A 21,683-nucleotide genomic window follows, 5' to 3' on the forward strand; every position below is an offset into this window, starting at 1 on the left:
TAACGGTTGGTTTTAATCTAGCTTCTGATTGGTTGAGAAGATGGCGCAGGTGTTTTGGACCAATCACAGGTCGAAGTAAATACAAATTCAGTGAAACCTGTATTGCTTGCGACACTCTATTAAGAAAACCCCTTTTAACGCCGTGTTTACTTCACTCAGGTTATGGCGACTTGCACCCAGTCACGGTCATTGGCAAGGTCGTGTGTGGGTTGTACGCCGTATTTGGCATCCCTATAACCATCTTGCTCCTGCGATTTATTGGCCAGCAGATGCTACGCGGAGAAAGAGCGCTGATCTCCACAATTGAGAGAAGTTGTCTGAAAAGAAATGGGCCTCCGTGTCACCTGAACGAAAAATGTTTCGTGTTTGGTTGTCTATACTTGTTAATATTGATCCTTGGGGGAGCGGGTGCTTCAATGGTAACAGAGGAAGGGTGGAGTTATGGGGGATCCATCTACTTCTACGTCATCACATTCACGACCGTCGGTTTCGGAGATATGTATCCTCAAAAAGGAAGACATGTCACCATACCGTTCATATTCCTCGGTCTGACCGCCATCTCGAATATTCTTCACGCGGCTGCTGCATGGGCGCTGGTCAGACGTGTCACTGCGGGCTCAGACGAGAGCGAAGAAACTACGAAGTTAACGGAATCAACAGAGAAAGGAACTGAGGTTTAGATGAAAAGATGAAAAGTAAGCTTGTGGAAAAACGTACTGTCGATTCAAACAGCTTCCTATGTCAAGAATAACCATTAAAAGCATACTTGTTAAGATAATTACAATCAGCTGAAAATGTAGAAAATAGTGTAGATGTGTAGTCGCGTAAGACCCAAAGAAAGTTAATCTCAACAGCCTAGATTATTTTCAATGTAACCATAAGCACTCAAAATAAAAACGAACAAACTGGGAAAAGCGCGGGAAAACATAAACAGTTAAGTCCAGCGCGAGTTTGTTTAGCTCGCCAGCTGATTGATCGAGAGGGTGGCGCAAGTGAGGCGAGTTTTTTTTAGACCAATCAGAGCGAAGTAAATAAACTTGAAGTAATCCTTGATCGTTTTGACTTAGACACTCAATTTAACGAAGGACAGGAATTTCTCGCTCTGGGTCTCGCACTACTTAGTTTGTGTGCATTAGAGAAAGCAAATTAAATAAGTAAATTCCTTCGTTGTGTACAAGCGCTGGGGATGTAAGTGAAGGAAATCAAACTAAACATCGGACAAAGTTGTAACCTCTGAGTCGATCCTGTGGCAGGAGGAGGCGTTCTTCAGCCCCTCTGATACCCCCCCCCCTCCGTAATCACTCTTGCCCCCTATAAGGTCTGCTTACTAATAGAAGCAAATGGGACTAAATTTTAACATATATGCTCGTTATATGCACTGGAGATCAAATAGTAACGCAAAACATGTACGTTAGAGAAAATTGCTACTCTCTGTGGATTTATGTAGAAATGAAAAATTCGCAAAGAAATAGCAATATACTGCATTTTCTTAACTCCTAAAAGTATATGAAATAAATTTTGTTTAGCTTTTGTTGTTGTGCTCTACGTAATATCAAGATTTTCTTATAGAGCGCCTTTCAATTGAATGTCCTAAAACCAAAGGTAAAGCTATCATAACAGCCAATCATAGCGAGAAAAAAAACGCAAGGAGCCGATGATATCACGAAGCAAAAACAAGCAAACCGCTGAAGCGCGGGAAAACGCGAGCGACCGAGTTGCGATTGGTTTTTAGGTTTGAATCTGATTGGATGAGAAAGTGGTGCGTTTTCTGGATCGGTCACATCATGAATTAAATCAAAACCAAGGTTCTTTTCAACTCTGAATTTAAAATCGATCTACTCTACTGAGATTAAATAGGAGTTTCCTCTTGCGACCAGCAGAGCAATTTTGAAAACTATTCGAAACTATTTGAAGAATAGATATCCGGCAAAAATAAAAGCTAGTATTGATATCTTTGAGAGTAGCACGTTCAATTTTTAATCAATATGGACTACTTTACGAGGCACATGTCAAATCAAAGCGGACAGACGACCATTTTTCTCATCATGAAAAAGAAAAGTTAATTCGAACACCACTCGCAGCTGGAGTCACGAAACACCTACTTCAAATATGTAAATGTAACAATGTTTTTATCGAAACTGTTGTCAAACTGTTATAGTTATGTCTAATTTTATTCTCTAATGATTGCAAAACAGCTGTAAAATGTTATTTATGAGCACGCAAAGTACGTCTAAGCCCTGAGGTTTAAAGGTTTCCTAAGCAACAAAAGTGACGTATATGCAAATTATTGGGTTTTCACAATCGCAAGATCACCAACAAAACAAACCTGTAGCATTATTAAAGTTTGCCGTCATGGCATTACTCGCGGAAAAAGCGAAACTACTTTTGATTCTCTTTATTTTATGGTGTGGGTATCTTGCGCTCGGAATGCTTGTGTTTACTGCATTGGAAGGCAAAGACGAGGTCGAGGGAGAGGAGACGAAATGGAATCACGGTGATTCTGTCTGGTTTTCGTTCGTATTACTGACAACTGTTGGTAAGTAGTTAGAGCCAGACATAGCGAGTCGAACTTCCTTAGATTTTTGTCGTGAGATGCCTCGATGCTCAGTAACACGGTTTTCGACGACTTCATGGATGCTCGACCTAATCAAAACAAAGCTAATTCATTTACCATTCTACCGGCAAATTGAAGGCTTCTTGAAAGGATGAAGTTTTCTCGTAAATCAGTTTCAAAATAAGATTCACTGAATTACTCTTTGATACTACCCCAAAATCAATGATGAATCTCGTTTGAAGTTTTCTTTGTAATTTATTTCATTTTTCAAAACACAATCCACCAAATTTGAGACACAATTAATATTTTGCGAAAAATTGAAGGTTTATCATTCAAACTTAAAATAAACGGCTTGATTCACTCACGGAACAAAGGCTAAGAACTATGGAAACTTGAATTCTATTTTCTTTCTCAGACTAGTAATGTGTTTCAAGAGGATAGTTTTATCAGTTTCACGAAATGTATGTTGCAAATTGAAAAAGCGATAATTTTCACCTGCTTAAAACTCTAATGTAACCACCGATGAAGCTACCAGATTCGACAGTTCATCGTCGCTGTTTGAATATAAAATTCATGCATATTCATAATTTTTATATGAATTTTAGAATTTTTGATAGTTCACCTTTAAAAAGTCAAGCTGTGCATCTGTTTTGTGCTTTATATGAAAACTTCCTCCCAGCGTCTTAGGTAGCCCATGGTTTTAGTCACTAAATATCGAAGCCAGCTGTCTTTGACTAATTCGGCTTTTCTTGTGATTACCATGCATAATCTCGTAGCACAACGGGGAAGAGCTCTGATTGGCTCACTTGATAATCATTGACGGTCTCAACAAATTATCAAATTAGTTTTCTTTCAGCTACAAGTCTTTTACAAGAACACTTGTCGGGAAGAGCTTATCGTTTGTTGACAGCAGAAACCAGCGACGAGAGTCTTCTCCCTCTGCTCCAGTCCTCCGCGCGCCCACTCTTGGGGTAGTCAGGAATAAATGTACCGCATCTTAAAACATTCTTTGCCGTTTAATCGGCTCAGATGTCTTTCCATTCTAAATCTCACCTGCCTGCCTCTACATGTTCCTCATGAACACAAGCTTATTTTGGAAACGGTTCTAATTCATCTCCTAGAGGGAGGGGAGGGAGGGGACACGATAAAATCATGTACCTGATCCCGCCATGAGATTCTATAATATTCTTGGGATCCTCCCCGGGCAGTTAATTGGCGGTCAATTTCTCCTTTCTTTTCTGTTGATGACGACTGATGTGATCCCCGCTCTGTTCCCCCTGAAAACCATGTGATCCACAAAATTCGTCCACCCTCCCCCAGAGGGAATGATTAATGGTCCCTACTTTTCCTTTTTTATCTCGAATAGGCTATGGTGATGTGACACCCAAGACAGGTCTCGGCAAAGGTCTGTGCATATTGTACGCCATTTTTGGCATCCCTTTGACAATTCTGCTCTTGCGACTTATTGGCTTGGAAATGCTTCACAGCGAGAGGAGACTCATCAACGCTATCGAGGGACGTTTTTTGAGAAGAAACCGACCACCCCACCACTTGCACCATAAGTGTTTCCTGCTCGCCATCTTGTTCTGGTTGTTGCTGCTTCTTGTGGGAGCTGCTGTTCAGATGTTGGCCGAAGACTGGAGTTATGGAGATAGTCTTTACTTCTACACGATCACCTTCATGACGGTGGGTTTTGGAGATCTGGTACCACTCGCGAGGTATATCAGCGTACCTCTTACAATGCTCGGGCTGGCAGCCGTTTCAAATATCCTGCATGGGGCTGCGTCACTTCCGCTGATCAGACGTATTACCGCGGGCTCGCTAAGGGATGAGGAAATGGCTGAAGTTGAGGAACAAGAAATAAGCGTTTAGAAGGACTTATTTCGTTAATAAAACCGTAATGTCTGTTATTGCAGGTTTAACTCAGATCGCATGTAGCAATCAAGTGGCTAGATCAATCAGAGTCAAGTTTAACGGAGTGTGATGACTTGTACAAACTTATTTTATTTGTTTGAAAAGTATCTATCGAAAAACGTATGGAACGTAGCTACCATAATGTCGTCCTGAAATGTAAAATTAGAAGTACTTCAAAGACGGGCGTCTAAGTTGAGGTTTGAATGTATCGAAATAGTATCAAGATTTACAAAAGAAAATTTTGCCATGAAGCTTTTCAAAATATCGTCATTCTAGCGTCGATTGTTTTTAAAACAACTGTAATTAAAAAGTTTCTGTATAATAGTTCATCTTTTCTTCTCTCGTATTACTCAAGATTTCTTATGGAATTTTTGTGAAATTTTTATTATTAATTATCTAATTTATTCATCAGAGTTGTTAGTTTAGTTGATAGAGAGTGGGTAAGTTTTTTTGCAAAGGAAAATAATGGTACCGTTGTTTTTCTTGTTTTTTTAATCGATCATTATTCTTCTTTCTAAACCTTCATGTTAGATTTTCAGCGATAACTATTATTACTTCTGTGTTGTTAACAGAAACAAAATATCAATAACCTTGTGATCAAATCACCTCTCTGTAGAAATATCATGGAAAACGCTGAATAGATGTAAAATTTATACATAAAATTATACATAGATTGACGTATTTGGTTGCTGGCCAGTGAGCATTAAACTATTATAGTACTGACTGGACGAAATTGCACCCAGCCTCCCCTTTCCGATGGTAAAACGTCCTAAAAACCGTTTGGCTAGTTCAACGGTTTTATTTTATTGTTTTAACAAAGCGGCCTCAATTTGTATGGCTACGCAGGAACAAAAGAGAGCTTGTTTCTACTCAGCAGTCATGCACAGTAGAGAAGAGCTCTGAGGTCGAGAATGCCTCCATTTAGGCTGGTTATTTGGTCCCACATGCAAAAATAATTCGAGAGAGAAAAAACATGGTGTATAAAAACAATATTACAAAACAAAAACAACTTATTCGTTAAAGAATAATTTTCTTGGTTGAATTATATCCTTGAATTTCATAATCACTCTGGAAACATCGCTGGCCATTCATTAGACTCGATATGCCACTTGGAGAAAAGGACCCACGCATTTAGTTTGAGCCTGGGGGTTAATAAAACAGCGGTCAAATATCGAGCATGCGCCAATGAATTTATTTTGGCCGGTTGCGCGCCAGTTTCCCGCGCAAAATTTGTTAAGGAAAGTGCAAGAGCCAAGTGTCACATCAAAAAATAAATTGGAGTCCACCCACATTAAAAACAAATTGCCCGCATTTGGTTTTTAAATGGACAAATGCTCCGGGCTTGAGCATACTATAATATCGCTAGGTTGCCGACACTTAAAAATTGCACGCTTCTGATCAGACAGCCGGGCACGGTCTTAAATGGACTAAATGCCCGGCAGTTGAAAATTTTCACCAAAATGCCACTTAAAATTTCAGACAAGCATATTGAGTATTAGAAATGACAAACGATTCTAAGAACTGCGTTAGTTTTTTAGGTGGTCAAACTTGGACGTACCATACTAAAAAACACATCAACATTTCAAAACTCATGAGAGGTCACGTTGGTTTCGTAGAATGTTATCTTCGAGACCACTGCCTGGCGTGACAGTGAGGGAAATAAGGAAAAATTACAAAAAACCTAAAATAAGCCCATTGATGCTTTTTAAGATAATCCAAGTGACTCTAAAATTATTTTGATTTTTGGTGAAAAAATTCCTAGCTTATCGAACCACAAAATCACCTGGTTGAGCAGACTGCCGGGAACCACACAAGCCAGTAATTCACGGTGTTTTAAAAGGGTATGAATGATAGATTAAATTGGTTCCTCTATTTGAATATGCTTTCTCAAGGTTTCTTTTTTCTACTTTTATTTCAATTTACAGATTTCTAAGAAAGTTTCAGTTTTCTTTCGTTTATTTGGAAGACAGCAGTCGATTCTTATGTTTTCCTTTTCAGCGGTTTCATTCAAAATTATTTACTATTAACATTATGTGGTTTCCACTTGAATATATCTGATTTAGATCGGTTTTTGTTATCATCGTATAGATTCCGCTTAGTTTCGCCATCTTTCCGATGGTTTCAAGTTAAAAACGCCCTTTGAAACAATTGGACGGAATACTGTTTTAATTTGACGGGCAATATTTTGTTCTTTTCATTAGGCTTGTGAGGTCAGTGATAATATACAAAATCTGGAAGAAATTGATTATCATTGCAATGCAGCGAATTGAATGCACGAAACAGTTGTTTGCCCAAAACATGTTCATAACAAGTTCTTAAAGGGATCGATTCGTGGTTTTTATTTCTCCTTTACATATTTTTTTCATGAGAACATAATGCAACAGACAGGTGGCGAAAAATTATCGAATTTTCTACGCGTGAAATATTAGGAAGCTCAATTGTGAATATCATTGGCTGATTCTAAGGAATATTATATTATGGCGAGCGCGCAGCGAGGGCTCTTATTAAAAGACTCCACCGAAATAAAGAGCGTTTGAACGAACATTAATTAGGAATACTGTTGGCAAAAACTTCGAGGTAAGTGAGCCCATTTATTCTATTGTATATCGCGGGTGAATTGGTTGGTTTGGAAGAAATATCTCGTTTACTTTGTTACATATTGTGAAAGGTTTGCTATGCACCATTATTAGTGCGCGCGATGAAAACTGCAAAATCGGAGGAAAATGTAACATAGTTAAACGTAACACATTGTGGGGGCTCTTAATCCTTAGTATGCCTGAATTCGCGAGCGCACCGGCCAGTGGGTAAATGAAGAATCCAAAGTTTTGCAGTTGAACTGTTTTACTTTTGTTATACAAAGCATTCCTCCTTCGTTTCTTGATCTGTGTGTTGGCGGTTTCATAGCTTTCACAAAACTTCGACGCATCTTAAAATGATTACAACATTTTTTTTTTCTTGTCTTGTCCAATGCGTTAACTTAAAGATATCAGCGTTTTAAGCATCGAAAATGTTTTAGGCATAGAATATACCTCATCATAATCAACTGAATGGATGTATTTTCAACAAAGACATCGATTGTAAATTTTGTTTGACCACGAAGGGTTTTTTTTTTTTGCCAGACGTATTAAAAAAATTCATTTCCTCACGGTTGGGAAGACTTTGTCAATTTATTAAGGATTGTGAGCACAGCTCACAAAAGATCGTACTGACCGCGCCGCGAGGTAAATTAACTACAATAACTCTTATTTTCAAAACCTAAGTCGTTTGTCGCTAAGGCGCCGACGTCAGTAGGAAACTTAATGCCTCGGGGTGAAATGATATGTATCTGATATTTGAAATAATTGAATTCAAGAGGAAGTGGGTGTCAGTCAAGTCACAACCCTCGATTATTCTAGAAAAGAATTGCGAACTTTAAGGAGACTTCGAATAACCTCGCGAATTTATCTCTGAACAAACATTTTACCTTTGTTTACGATAAACATACGATCATTCTAGTGACATTTTATGAAACCAGCAGAAAGATGATTAATTCAATGATTTCCATGAGTTTATTTTTGTAACAATCTCGAGAAGATAATCTGGGGAAAAAAGGTAATATTGCGAAAACAAAACGATGTAAAATGAAGGAATCGAGGTGGCTAGGTAAAATTTTAAAAAGATATCTTAATATTAAGACAATTTATAATCAAATGTTCGGATTATGAAATGAGCTGTGAACGTTAATCAGGATAAAGTAATGAGAACTCAAAAAGTATTAATCCAATTTTATTACGTGAGTTTCTTCCCGTAAATTCCCAGAAAGTTATCCTCCAATTGCTGATATATTTTAAAGATGAATTGGAATTTATTTCATATTTCGCATAATATCAACACCGAAATTTTAATACTGACTCAAGTTCTTTGAGGAACACATTGAAAAAAAAAAAATGAATTACGGGGTTTTGGCCTGACTGAAAAAGGTTTTGAAAAATCTAATTATTTCACGAGTTGCTTTTTTGGAATTTAGGGTAAAAAGATAAAAGAAAATAAAAAACGACTGAATCAACCTAAAGAAAAAGAGGCTTTGGCTCCATGGTTGTCTTAGGATCAATTGATGCTATTTCCTAATTTTAATAACAAGCCTGAAATAAGTGACCTGAAATAGATATCGTTAAAGATGATATTTAGAACTGATAAATTACTCGATTAAGAATGATCTAGAAACCATAATAACAACAAATTCCAATTTATTTCATCGGAAACGTTTTTCATGAAGACAAATGATACTTTGCTTGTAGCTGAAAGTGTCGGTAGAGCTGTTGTACAGACGTCATTGAATATTTAAAATCAGGAAACGTGCTTTGAATTTAAATTATTCTTTGACAATGAATTTTCATCTTTAAGACAGCCATTTCTTCAGGGAAAATTTAATGAAAAAGACAGCCTTTGATAAATCAAGCGCCGAATCTAAAGTGAACTAGAGTTTAAATGGATTTGTTTAGATATGGTGAGTTCTGAATTTCGAAAGGTAATCAGAAATGAAAAAACCGATATTGAATATAGAGAAGTTTTTGCTAAAGCTGGTTGTTGAAGCCGTTTTGCGACTTCAAGTCTTACGAGTTCGCACGTTGGACAATGGATAATGTAAATTAAACTTACTAAATTTTTTTCCTAAACTACTACGATTTGAAGAGAAGTATTCAGAATGAGTAGAAGGCCCCCATGCCTGAAGTTTAGCACATTAAACTCCGGAGAAAGGCCTGGGTTCCAATCTTGAGCCTGACAAAAATTCTGGGAAATAATCTTTGATGTGAAATTTGGAATAACTCGGCACTCATAAATTTTTCAAAGGCTAACCGAATTGCACGAGGTTGTAGGGCGTGTCCAATTTACACTTAATTTTAACTCTCTGCACTGCATGGGATAAATTGAAGTGTTCTTGGTTAATGAGCATGCTGAAATTTTTACATGATTATTAGTACAAAATGGCTGTCTCGTTAAATAAGCGAAAGGGGAAAGTGTAAGTTCAAGCTTAATCAAAGTTCAAGCGTAATCAAGTACAGGTATCCTATTGGTTTACTACTCAGTTCTGAACTTGATCAAAAAGTTAATACGCTTTTAGAACACCTTGAATTTCTGGCCTGTGAGGTTGTTGGTAACTTCTGTAAGACAACGTGATTATTACCGCCTGAAAGCACACAACCATCGCACATGCCCCCCACGTTTGACCACTGTGTTGCACTAGTCACCAAAAAGATATTTTCTTTCATAATTAGCTAAAATAAGACATAATTAGTCCCGAAATGTGTCCCTCAGATAAACTTAGGTGAAGACTAGTCAAGCAATCGTGTTAATTAGACAAAGAAACGCGTTAATTCAACAGCGCGAATGTTTTTTTTCTTCGTGTTTATTGGTTTCGATAAAAATATGAACGTTGTTTTACGAAAGTACAGTTAACAGTTTAATGCGTCGCATACCAAATTCCAAATTGAGCGGTTTGCGCTTGCCAAATATTGATCTATAATTTTTCAAATCTTCATTTGCAACCTGTTATAATGTCATTAACATTCTCTGTTCTTTTATGAATTTTTTTTATGCCTATTTTGGTATTTGTTTGAGCCGGTGATCTAACCATCTAACATCTTGTGGTCGAAGAGAAATTCCTCTCGAAAAAAGGTAAATTTTGTACGTAAAACTGCGACACTATTTAAAGATACCATAGATCTGCTCTTTTCTTTGTAACGATGACATTAAAAGCTCAGACAAAAAATGAATGTGAATTCTAATCGAAGTTTATAAAGCCGTTTCCAAAAGAGAGCCTTTTATTACAGACAACGATAGAATTGTGTATGTTTTTATAACCAAAAAACCATGGCTTAAGAATATATTCCAAATATTTATCCCTCAAACGATTTGAACATAAAATACTGCTCTAAATTGTACATTTTAACAAGTATCCAGGCCAGATAAATTAAATCTTTAGTCAACATTTGACTGCGCCTGACGATAAAACGAACTGAACCGCAGTATATTGTGGATGTTTTTAAGCAACAGCTTTCTGCATATAATTTGTTGACATTTGACCACCTGAGTTTATCCCCGCAGCAGGTGGCAAACCATATTACAAGCAATTAAAAACCACAACATAACTTTTGTCACACTGCATTAAGTTGCAACTTCATGTTCTGTGAGGCCATTTGAAACGGACTTCCAGCGAAAACTGTCAATATCAGCGGCACCATTTCAAGTTTCCGAGATCCCAGGGAAACTAGCTGCCAAAGCACTCAAACTATGGTGAGATGTAGTTTTAAGATATCCGCCTACAGGATGTTTTTTACACTATATTTTCGTGTTTTCTTTTTCTGCCGTGCAGTGTAAGAAATGTTCTAATCGACAGTCATCAGCATAGCAAAGATACAGCAAATCGTTTGTATTCAAGCTTGACAGCGAATTATTTTCTCACAATAATATTTAGGATTTCGAGCATTTCGGAAGACAAATTTAATTGACCCATTTTCCGAGTTAATTAGTCAGAGGTTGTTCTGGTTTTTTCTTAAAGATTATTCATTGAGTAAAAACCTGACAATTTAAGGAAACTTTCTAGAATAATGCAGCTACTCGCAAACAATTTCAACCATATGGCATGATTCCTGCTCTATTGCCCAGTTAATGCGTTTTGTGGAATCAATCCAGATAATTTGTTAAAGATAACATTGTTTTTTGAAAGGAAATGTTTTGAAAATGAAATCTTTGGTTTAAATCGAATTAAGTAACATAATATCAGTATGCGCTTAGATTTTAAATTCGTCCACGAGAGATACGTTTAATATGAGAAAAAAGGGTAACAATTCTCTTTTGCTTTGTAAAACAAATTAAATTCATTTAAACTACTTAGAGGCACCAAACATAAAATTACAGCTCACAAGAGGCTGACGATGTTGTAGCAGTGAGCGAAAACCTCCTTCAAATAGCCCATAGAAATAAGTCTATGACAAATTATTCTATTTCTACCCAACAGACGGAGTATGTTCTGCGGTGTATGATCGCCATTTTGCGCTTTGAACAAAATCAACAATTTTCACGACAATTAAAAGCGCACAGCCAAATGCAAGATGGAGTAAACAGTTGTTGAAAAAAAGAGCTAGCGATTCGTGCTTGGGTAGCCTGTATCCTCATGGATATTACATGGGTCTCCGATGTATAAAATTTCTTAAGAGAGAGAATTCTTGAACTATTTACCCATAAAGTTCAGCCATTCTCGCAGAGCGAATTATTCCCAAGATTTTTGGAAACTTTATAAGAAATAAAACGGTTCTTCTTATCTTAAGACGACAACAAATGCGCTTGTACAGCTCTGTTCAAAATCAAGAAGATCGATTTCTTAAAGTGTATTTGATTTATACATGTGCTTTTTCAGTTATGCTTTCAATCGTGTTTTTCTCGTAAATTGCTTTTAAAACGCTACGTTTGAAATGTTTTGGCAGGCCAAAACCACCTTAATCCCCACTTAACTCCTTTTAACAGAATATTTTGTCGTACCACAAAGCTTGTTTTCTTTTCAAACTAACCGCACGGAGATTTGCGTACAAAATGCACGTGAAATTCAGTTATTGTGAAGGATGGTTTTCTCGTCATGTAATTACCACTTAAGTGTAGGTTCAATTTTATGGGTACGCATTATATGCGGTGATAGTTCTCTTCCTGTGTGCGATAGTTTTGAATTCATATGTTCTCAAAATTTTCATAAATGTTGTGACGCTGCTAAACTTTCATCTAAATTCTTTCGATGGATTTTTCATTCATCCCATTGGCCTTCTGTTAACTCGACTAGCGCACTCTTTAAGGTCTTTCAAGGGCCTATCTTTGGCCAGCGCTGGGTTTGTATTCCATGTTTGATATAAACTCCGCTTTTCTGTCTCTTCAGCTTCCTTCTTATTATGTTCAGGCCTTTTACGCTAACGCCAGTCTTCAGGTGTCCTCTGTGGTGTTGCATGACGGGAAATCTTGAGAGAGGACAAAATTATGCTCATTATAGGGAGGGGCAGGGGCGTTGACACTTTTACACTTTCCTGATCCCAACCCATACTGAGAGTTTTCTTTTTAGTCTTATCGCGTGCTTGACGGATAACTCAAGCGGACAGCCTAATAGATCGCGTCCTTAGACTTAGGATTGGAAGGCCTGGGTTCGAGTCTTCGGTAAGACACTTATCTCTTGGCATGCATGCCTCTCTCTCTCCTCTCAGGAGTATAAATGAGTTCTCGATGAATTGCCAAGGAAACCTGATGATATATTGAGTGGGAAAGGACTATCATCCCATCTTGTTGGGTACAGCAACACCACTTGTCGCTTAAACTGAGATTTGTTGCGCCGTTGCAAGTGTGGGCGAACTGGTTCAAGCATAGAATAGAATATTACCTCTCTTATCTTTGTCCTCGGTTCTCTCAATGCGGACACCAATTTCACGTGATTATTTCCCATTACTTTGTTATATTTTTCATTATTCTATTTCATTCATGTTTTTTCTCTCTCCTACTCTCTCACACGACGATGTGAAGCTGATAAAAAAGTTCTTTTCTGTCCCGGTTGAGAACACATTCTTTTACTGTTGTGGTCGGTGATAACCCACTTGAAGAAGAATTGTTTCAACCATGATGTCAAGATGGAAACAGGTGTCTTCTCTTGTTCGCTCTAAAGCACTGGCCCCATCTGTGGTGAGTATTTTAAAACTTCTTCCAGAACTCATTATGCTCTCAAACATTCAAACACACCATCATGCCTTAACGTTCACACCATCATACCTTAAGTTTCAAAGGTCTTCATATTGCATGGTAAATCGTTTCTTCATTAAGAGATCTATTGAAAAATGAACTATTTTCGCACTTTTGTTGCCACCGCTTGTATCAAGACATGTTAAACACACCAGACGTTGTTAAAAATTACATCTCTTTCGCCATTGTTCACCATGACCCTGGAAAATTATGTTTCTCATTTTCCTTTATCAGTGTCAAATTCTGTTGGAAATCAAATAGCTGAAACTGCTGTTTCCTTTTGCTTTTATTAATAGTATTTCGTGTTTTTTTTTCTCCGTCACCCGAGGTGTTTATAAATACTTTCGAAGTATTATGTAGAGTTGCCTAGTTTTGTTTTGTCCTCTTTCTTTCACATCGTGCCATGTTCATGGACTTCGGACTTTGGACCCTTTGTCTCAATAAATTATCTGAGATAAATAGAATTCGAAAACTAGTTTTTACTTTTCTATCGCTCATCGTTTTTATCCGGAAGATTAGATTCCTCTTTTCTCTCAGACAAACATTTCACAGGTTTTATCATTTTCAATTCATTTGTCAAATTGAGTGCAAAGTCCGGGGTAGTATTTCAGGATTTCTATTTTATTGCTGCCAAGATAAAAGCAAGCATTTAACGCTAGAAACGCTATTTTTTCACTCTAGCTTCTATTCCTTCTGCTATTTCATTTATCGCAAGTAAAAAACGCTTCACAATCCTTTTTTTTTTAAGTTTTCCTTAAGGAAATATAAACGTGGCATTTAAAAGCTCAATAAAAACAAATGCCTTTGAGCGCCTTCATGGCGCAAACAAATCACAAGTATTAAACACCTTGCTGGGCCATTTTGAGAAAATATCGTTTCTTTTTAAAAGAAAACAAATCCTCGACATTTATTTTACGCTCGAGCTCTATGCACCTCACAGTTGTCACCCATATTGAGACGTGAAAAATAATTGAGAAAGAGGTTTAAAGCTATTTAAATTTTCTCAATTAAAATACGCTGTAACCACAGAGGAACACATTTTAGTTATTATCGAACGCGATGATGATATAAGAAAAGAAAACCCATTTTGTAAAGTGTCCTTAAGTTCTAGAGACGTGTTAATGTTATCTCGAGATGGTTTTCTCGATAGTAAAATGTCATAAATATTTTAGCTAAAAAATCAATCTTCTATGATGGCAAGTGTAAATGAACCAGCTATTATTTTGCTAGGAAGCGAGGCCCGGAAATAATTTCCATATTGAATAGACTTTTTCAATGAAAGCGTTCATACATGCGTCGAATTATCGATCATTTAAAAAAATTAGGTCTGGAAGACATCGAAAATTCATTCTGAATCTAATTTATTTTGAAGTACGGAGCCGTTTTCGGCGTTTTGTGGCAAAAATACTGCAATTTTTGCTGAATTTTTATACGAATATTCATATTTCAAGTTGCGCTTTTCGCGTTTGCATTTGGCCATCAAATGAGGAACTCTTGACGAGGAGACCATTTGCAGTAGTGTTGTACAATAACGGACTAATGTAGAGCTCTTTGGAAAAATACTCATTTGTCGAAAAAGTATGATACCCATGGTGAGACGCTTTCTTCCACACGGAGCTGATTTCTGTAAAATAAAGAGAAATGACAAAACTGTCGTTTTAAACAGAATTCTAATGTTATGCTTAAAAGATTTACCAATTTACTTGTTTTTAGCAACCTTCGAGTTACACGTTCACCCCAAACAAAGAGGAAGTCATCGATTCAAGGTGGGTAACTTTGTCATTTGCTTTTTCCTTTGATTCAGTTAAAAGATCTTTTCGATTTGCAATTTCACTCCAGAAACTTTGTCTTTATATTTCACCTATCCCAGAAAGAAATCGAGATCGGCAGGGGAAAACTTCGACAAAATAAACGCTATTTCAAATGCAAATTGTTCATTTGCAAAGCGTAACAGGATATATTACTTCGTACCCTAAACCTGAAAGGACTGCAATGGTGTCATTTCTCTGTGTTTGTCCCAATGAATTCTCTCCCGCCGTGATGTGGAGAAGAAAATGCATGAAAGAAATAGGGCTAAATAATTGTCCATTCATCGAGTCAAAAATTAAAGTGACATGCAAAGATGTTTACAACAGTGAACCAGATTATTTTCACTTTCAAGATTTATTTGCGAAACATTTCTTATCACGAGAAGTGAAGTCTGGCTCTAGTTCAATACCAATTTTTTCGATGATTATAAATATTGCCACTCGATGTCTAACAAGCGTATTTATCGGAAGCAAAGAGGACAAAAGGCTTTTTTCATGCTAAGATCTTCAAGCCACATGAAGTTACATTAATTAATAAGTGCTAGGTTTTCAACGGCTGAAAAAACACGGCAACCTGAGTAGCAAAAGGAAAACAATTAAGAAGATATTTTATCATTTTGTTCACAAAATAAAACAAAATTGCTCATGGAAAATTGCGACGGATATAATTGTTTACGAAAATTTCTGTAATTATCCAGAAGAAGATCATGTAATATCAGTGGTAGTGTCGTACCCAAGCCTTTCACGGCCAAGGGGCAGATACAGTTACACGGTAGGCTCTGGGTACGGGATTATATCAGTGGTCAACTGATAGGCATAATGGAACTGATATGCCTTAATTTTGAATAATTTCTCCCGTATACTAAGATACAAATCATTCATTCATTTATTATTTCATTCATTCATCATTCCTTCATTCATTCGTTAATTCATTCTTTCATTAAGTAATTAGTTAATTAATTCGTTAATTTATTCATTCCTTAATTCTTTCATTCATTAATCCATCCATTCATTCCTTCATTCATTCATTCATTCATTCATCGATTCATTTCTTTATTCGTTCATTCATCCATCCTTTCATCCACCACTCACACATTAATTCAAATCAAACCAATCGCAGTTCGTTATTTTCCCGCCAGATTCAGGCTCCGTTACAGCACCACATGTAACAGTTACTATAGGGACTGGTCTGATGCCATAGACCCATCCGCACAGGGGGTCATCTCGGGATGGGACAAAGTGTTGTATTCAGTGGACTCCGTTCGCCGAACAGTCAATGAAGAAATTGGACAGGTCATTTGGCTCTCCTGAGTCTTTTTTTAAATTATTTTCTCAGTTGATTTGAAGATATAGGATGGTTCAAGGAGAGACGCTGAGGTTTTTCAAAGGGGAAGGGGGGTCAAAGTGTTTCATATAATGATAAACTAAAGGAATATCGAAAAGCCAAATTATTTCGGTATTTTTGAACGCCAAGGCCAAAATATTCCCTCCTCCATCGCTTTAGGTGTATCTGGAGAGAATACCTGGGTCCAATACAGGTTACATCAATTGGCGAATCAACTTCGGCTGCTGCGGACTCCAGGTGGATGAGGTCACCTTGCGCTTGTTATGCTTAGAAGACTATGGCGGAGAGATTGTTGTTTCACTAACTGGTCATCCGGGAGAAAAACGAGTTCGATATCCTATAGGTAAGTGATTAGTTATACACGGGCCGCGAATGGAGACTGGAACTTAGTCACGTGCTTTTCGGATAGACTTTCGATATTAATTGGGTAATTTAACAATTAAGGTGGATTTCAAACATTGTTTTGGACAAAGGTGGGCGAAAAGACTCTGTGGAACCAGTGATCTAATATCAATTCACGTTTTTTAGAAGTTTTTAATCAAATTTCATCAAACTGTAGTACACGAATACCATCTAGCCGTCACTCACCGTAATAAGATGGAAACTTATAACCTTATTTTTAAGGGGGGGGGGGGCACTCCATTATTTGGACCCGGCCGGGTATGTGCCTCGGTATAGAGTGTGGTACTTGTGGTCTTGGGTCTTAATAAAAGGAATTTCTTGAACAGGACGTCTTTCTACTGAAAGTCTTAAGCAGTGTGAATACAGCTGCGCTTATGAAAACGTTGAAGCAATTAAGAGGCAGTCTAACAAGTGCTTTTAGGTTTTCAGAACCAAGTTGTCCCTCAGGAGTTAAAAACAACCTCACAAACCATTAATTCGCAGGATTTTAACAATGCATGACGTTTCAGATGAAACTCCATCGAACGCACACACTCAAATAACTTCACGATAATCATGATAATCATCGTAACAATGACGTCCTTGTTATTTTTACGTTTGTTACTCACATTCAAGTGTCATTTCAGGTAGTGATTACGTCACATTTACCGAGTTGCAGAATTCAACGGAGTTGACACTGACCATTCATTTCGTCGGGGAGCCAGGCCAGGTCACTCGGCTATTTCCACAGAGTATCCTGAGGGGCATGGGATACCCACTGGACTTAAAAGTTATTCTAAAGGTGTGTATTGGCCAGGTCTCTCAGTTAAATGAACTGGCTAAGCCACTCAGCCGTAGTGATAGGCCTGGTTACTAAGGCAATCCCAAAGAATCTTGCTCTAAGAACGTAAAACCACAACCACGAGTAATCACATTAGCCAATGCGCACGGAAGATAATCTCAACGCGAGCCAAAAAAGACACTTAGACTGCTAAAAGCGCGGGAAAACGCGAGTGAGCACCCAAAGCGTGAGAAAATGCGCGTGACCAAGTCAAAAATGGTTTTAGTTTTGTATTTAATTGGTCGAAAAGACGTTTAGACCTTAGGATTTGGAAGGTTTACGATACATTTTATTGTTTCTTCTCTTTAGCAACCAATGGAGTCCTTGGGGAAACCCAGAATTCTTATCGGGCTTTTATACAGCAGCTCGCAAGAGATCGAGGTCGATTCACGACATTACAAACAGAATACAACCAACACTGGTCAGGGATTTCTCCATGTTCATCTCCTCCGAGGAATGGATTTGCCAGCAGGGAAAAAGAGTCCTCAAGAAACATTCTCGAAATGGTAAGATATTTTTAATCCTTTAACCCTTAAGAATGACCAGCTTCTAATTTCTCCTTACACTACCACCCTTAGATCAAATGTAAAGGTCATGAGAATAAAGGAAATGATCATAAATTTAGAGAGCTCCTGATTTTTAAGGAAATTCTCCATGTGAGCACCAGATAATGTTAGAGTGTTGAGGTTTAAGGCCTCTTTTCACGACTCCGGGTAGTTTCCTAACCCGGATGAATCGCAAGGACATTACCACAAGGGGTAACGAAGGGGGGAGGGGATTGTAGAAAATTGACTGCTAGTGAAGGGAGGGGGTCGTAAGAATATTACAAAGCCTTATGGGGATCAGGTAAATTATATCGTGACAAAAACAAAATCCTCCGCCCCGCCCCCCCCCCCCCCCCCCACCTTCCTTGCGATAGAAAATGAACGTTCCCTTATATTGTGTGCTTGTATTGGTTTCCACAGTTACCTTCTGCGCGATGCTAAGAAATCAACCAAGTGCAGAACAAAAACACGAAAAGGCAAAGATCCTCTTTGGAACGAACAGTTCTTAATCGTTGGCGTCAATTATCATGACATAAAGCGAAGAGCGCTCGAAGTATGCATCGCCGACGGTCATTTTTCCAGCGGAAAAAAGGAAAAGCTTTTCGGGGGTGTTCGGCTCAGTCTCGGTTACAAGGCAGTCGTGGCTGCGCAAACCAAGCAAGTTAATCAGGTGCTACGGTTTCTAAAAGGAAAGGAAGCGATGAGTGGTGATGTGAACTCGAGCTTTGGTAAATGGAAGAGAGCAAGTGGTAGGAAACCTGTGGCGGATGATACAGGACAGGCAACAGAAGAGGAGAGAAATGAAGGCACAGAAACGATAGATACGCCAGGAAATGCAAACAAAGTGGATGAAAAAAGTGTTGTCACTGACATGGCAAATGGTAAAGATGAAAGTGAAGAGACAAAGCAGGAAATTGACGAGAATGGACCGCAAAGTGCATCGTCTGCCAGTACAGAAGTAATGGCGACGGACCCTGTCCCAGATCCCTCTCAGGATGAGGCCAATACGAATAACACCAGAAACCGCTTGGCTGAGCAACGCCTTTTCGAAGCAGTGATGGCATCTATCAAGCACCTAGAACTCGCCGCACGTCAGACTGTGACGCAGTCAGAGTCCAGCGAAGAACGAGACAAAGGACTTGAAGAAAAACTTGAAAAGCAAGAATCTACCGAGATTTCCACTCAGAGCATCAACAACGGCGCTGATGAAGGAAATAATGATTCGCAAGAAGCAGACACTAGTGATCCAACCACTAATTCAGTAGGAGCAGCAGACGAGAGTGCAATAAATGAAAATTGGAAAAGGAATTCGTTGGATACAACTAAAAATTCCAAAAGCAAGAATGTCCAAGAGAAGAACATTTTAAACGAAGATGAAACTCAACGATGCAGCGACCAAGCTGAAGACTTGCTAAATGTGATCAAAAATCATATAGCCGAGAGAGAAAATCTGCCAACAAATGAACCCGAAAATTCCCGAACGGAACCCGATCAAATATTGAATGGACACAAAGGCAATGAAGATCAATGTGCTGATGAGAGAAGCGCTACGAAAGAAGAAAGTTTTCCAAAAAAAGGGTTGAATCCTACTGATACAAAAACAGATAACTCGGTAGAAATTCCTAAAGAAGAGCCCAAACATTACTCTAAGCATCCCACTCAGGAAATAAAAACGGAAAATCCTGAAAGCGAAAACAGTCTACCACAGAAGTCGACGATTTTGAAGAAATCGTCTGCAGGAGGACCAAACGACATGAAGCGGAGCTCATCCTTCACCTTGAAAGATATCGGAAAGAGACTAAGCTTTAGGCGCAGCAGCAAATCAGAAGTCAGCGGAGATAGCAGATTGGAGACGGGCTTACAAACAAATGCAGACAAGATGATGCTAGATGCTCAAGGACTCGAAATAACCCAATGGACGCTTGTCGTGTCTCGGCCGAAGGAGTGGCACTACTGCTGGCACATCCTCAGATCTGAAATGACCATTCTACACTAGACATTAATCTCGTCAATCTTTAAGGAGCCTTGAATAGTCAGAGGGCTGGTCAGCTATGTTCTAACCGCTGATTAAAAGGCACTTAGAGACAGGAAGGCTCAAGTCTAGGCTTGCCTCGGTCAATACTAGCCGTGGAGGTCTGGGTCGAGCATTGATATAAAGTGCAAAGAAAGGCACAGACTTAATAATTAAATTAGGGCTTTGAAATTATAAAGGTGAAGTTGAGTGTAGATGTTGACTTAACAACTGCAATTTACTTCGTGTTCGACATCGAGTAGGTTTAGCTCATACATCTCCTACAGGTAATCTGCTGAACTGTCAACTACAAAAGCATCCATAAACGTTAAAATCGAGAAATACGACCTGATCTTTTTGTTAAGGATCTTAGTCATTCTTATTTATGATAATGACTTTGTTAATAGCTCTATTAACGAAAGTATATTAATGATGATATTAGAGATATAATAGCAGTTATAATGATAATAAGTGAAAAATGATGTAAACTAAATCATGACCACCAGTAGGTTAGTTTCATACGTTTTTTCACCTTTTAGTGTTAGGTGTATCAGCTTTTAGATTCCATAAATGATATCTTCCATAAGTCTGCTGCAAAAATCTAACAACTGATATTAGATGCGCATGCATGACAAACCTGTGTTTTTTTACTTTCTAATAACTTGGTGAGTAGTCGTAAGAGTTTTACTGTTTATTATGATATTATATTAAATGTTAAGGAATTTTTAACCGCATTCATTTGAGAACTAAAAATTAAGAATAAGAAAAAATTAATTACTTGTCTCTGTCGTCTTTTTTTTCTTTTATCTCACAGGATCAGTTCTATGCATATGGTATACTGCCATTTGCAGCATTTCACTTCAAGAGGCTTTCAATAAGTTTCACCCGTGAAGATTTTTAAAACACTTCAGTATTTACAAGCTTGAAACATTCTATTCGGCGTCTAAGAGCTAGCCCCAGAAGAGATAAGAAAACATAGCCTGACTGGGTTAAGACAGAACGGGAACTTTGTTTCTCGGATAGAAACTGAATAAGTGCGATATTGTAATCAAAATCGCCTGAATTTAACTCTTCTTTACATGACAGAAGTGGCTAAAAAATTGCTTCAGTATTGTTGTATGAGTGTTTTTTGTAGCATTACACTTTCTGCATCGTCGCTGGAAAAAATAAACCGGGTCAAACAAACTACATTACCACACTTCGTTTATTTTCGAAAAAGCCGCTATTTTAATGGGGAGTGGGACGGGGCGGATTTGATGCAACGATGGAATCAAGGTTTCAGGTGGAAAAGAGGGTTCCAAAATACGGCAGAATAGAATTACATCCGGGAAGATTATTGAATTATTTGGGCCCCAGATGATGCCCTGCATCAATTCATTTTAAAACATTTGATTTAGCACAAGAGATTATAAAGTTCAGTTATATTATCTTGATCTAGCAATAACCCTCACTCTAAGTATGATGTTTTTATAGCTCACGCGCGTTCTATAAACATTAGAACATGAATCCAGAGTTGAAACTGGTTTGAATTTGACA

At 38.0% G+C, this 21,683-nt stretch overlaps 3 protein-coding genes across 8 annotated transcripts in view; all 3 read left to right on the plus strand.

Moving 5' to 3' along the window:
• LOC113684269 (potassium channel subfamily K member 15) overlaps positions 1–1,530 on the plus strand; it is a 9,743-nt gene extending 8,213 nt beyond the window's left edge. The window contains exon 2 of the mRNA XM_089183499.1: positions 160–1,530. Within this exon, the coding sequence (XP_089039625.1) occupies positions 160–680 (521 nt within the window). The 3' untranslated portion in view covers positions 681–1,530. The remainder of the gene's footprint in view (positions 1–159) is intronic.
• A 612-nt stretch (positions 1,531–2,142) lies between these two features.
• LOC113684270 (potassium channel subfamily K member 4) lies at positions 2,143–5,196 on the plus strand. The gene is made up of 2 exons (XM_027201614.2): positions 2,143–2,536; positions 3,921–5,196. Exons 1-2 carry the CDS (start codon positions 2,278–2,280, stop codon positions 4,424–4,426), a joined length of 765 nt encoding a protein of 254 aa, XP_027057415.2. The 5' UTR covers positions 2,143–2,277; the 3' UTR covers positions 4,427–5,196.
• A 1,348-nt stretch (positions 5,197–6,544) lies between these two features.
• Positions 6,545–20,921, plus strand: LOC113684218 (uncharacterized). Of its 6 annotated transcripts, none has more exons than XM_089183501.1 (8): positions 6,545–7,045; positions 12,691–13,159; positions 14,930–14,982; positions 16,164–16,317; positions 16,529–16,712; positions 17,398–17,552; positions 17,901–18,097; positions 18,557–20,921. In XM_089183501.1, exons 2-8 carry the CDS (start codon positions 13,097–13,099, stop codon positions 20,130–20,132), a joined length of 2,382 nt encoding a protein of 793 aa, XP_089039627.1. In that variant the 5' UTR covers positions 6,545–7,045; positions 12,691–13,096; the 3' UTR covers positions 20,133–20,921. The 6 variants fall into 6 exon arrangements, with proteins under 6 accessions (XP_089039627.1, XP_089039626.1, XP_089039630.1 ...); XM_089183500.1 differs by having other exon boundaries at positions 13,004–13,159; XM_089183504.1 differs by lacking the exon at positions 6,545–7,045 and adding an exon at positions 8,863–8,954 and having other exon boundaries at positions 13,004–13,159.
• Positions 20,922–21,683: the final 762 nt, after the last annotated feature.

The sequence above is a fragment of the Pocillopora damicornis genome, chromosome 9 (genome assembly GCF_964200805.1).
Source record: "Pocillopora damicornis chromosome 9, jaPocDami1.2, whole genome shotgun sequence".
Lineage (NCBI taxonomy): Eukaryota > Metazoa > Cnidaria > Anthozoa > Scleractinia > Pocilloporidae > Pocillopora > Pocillopora damicornis.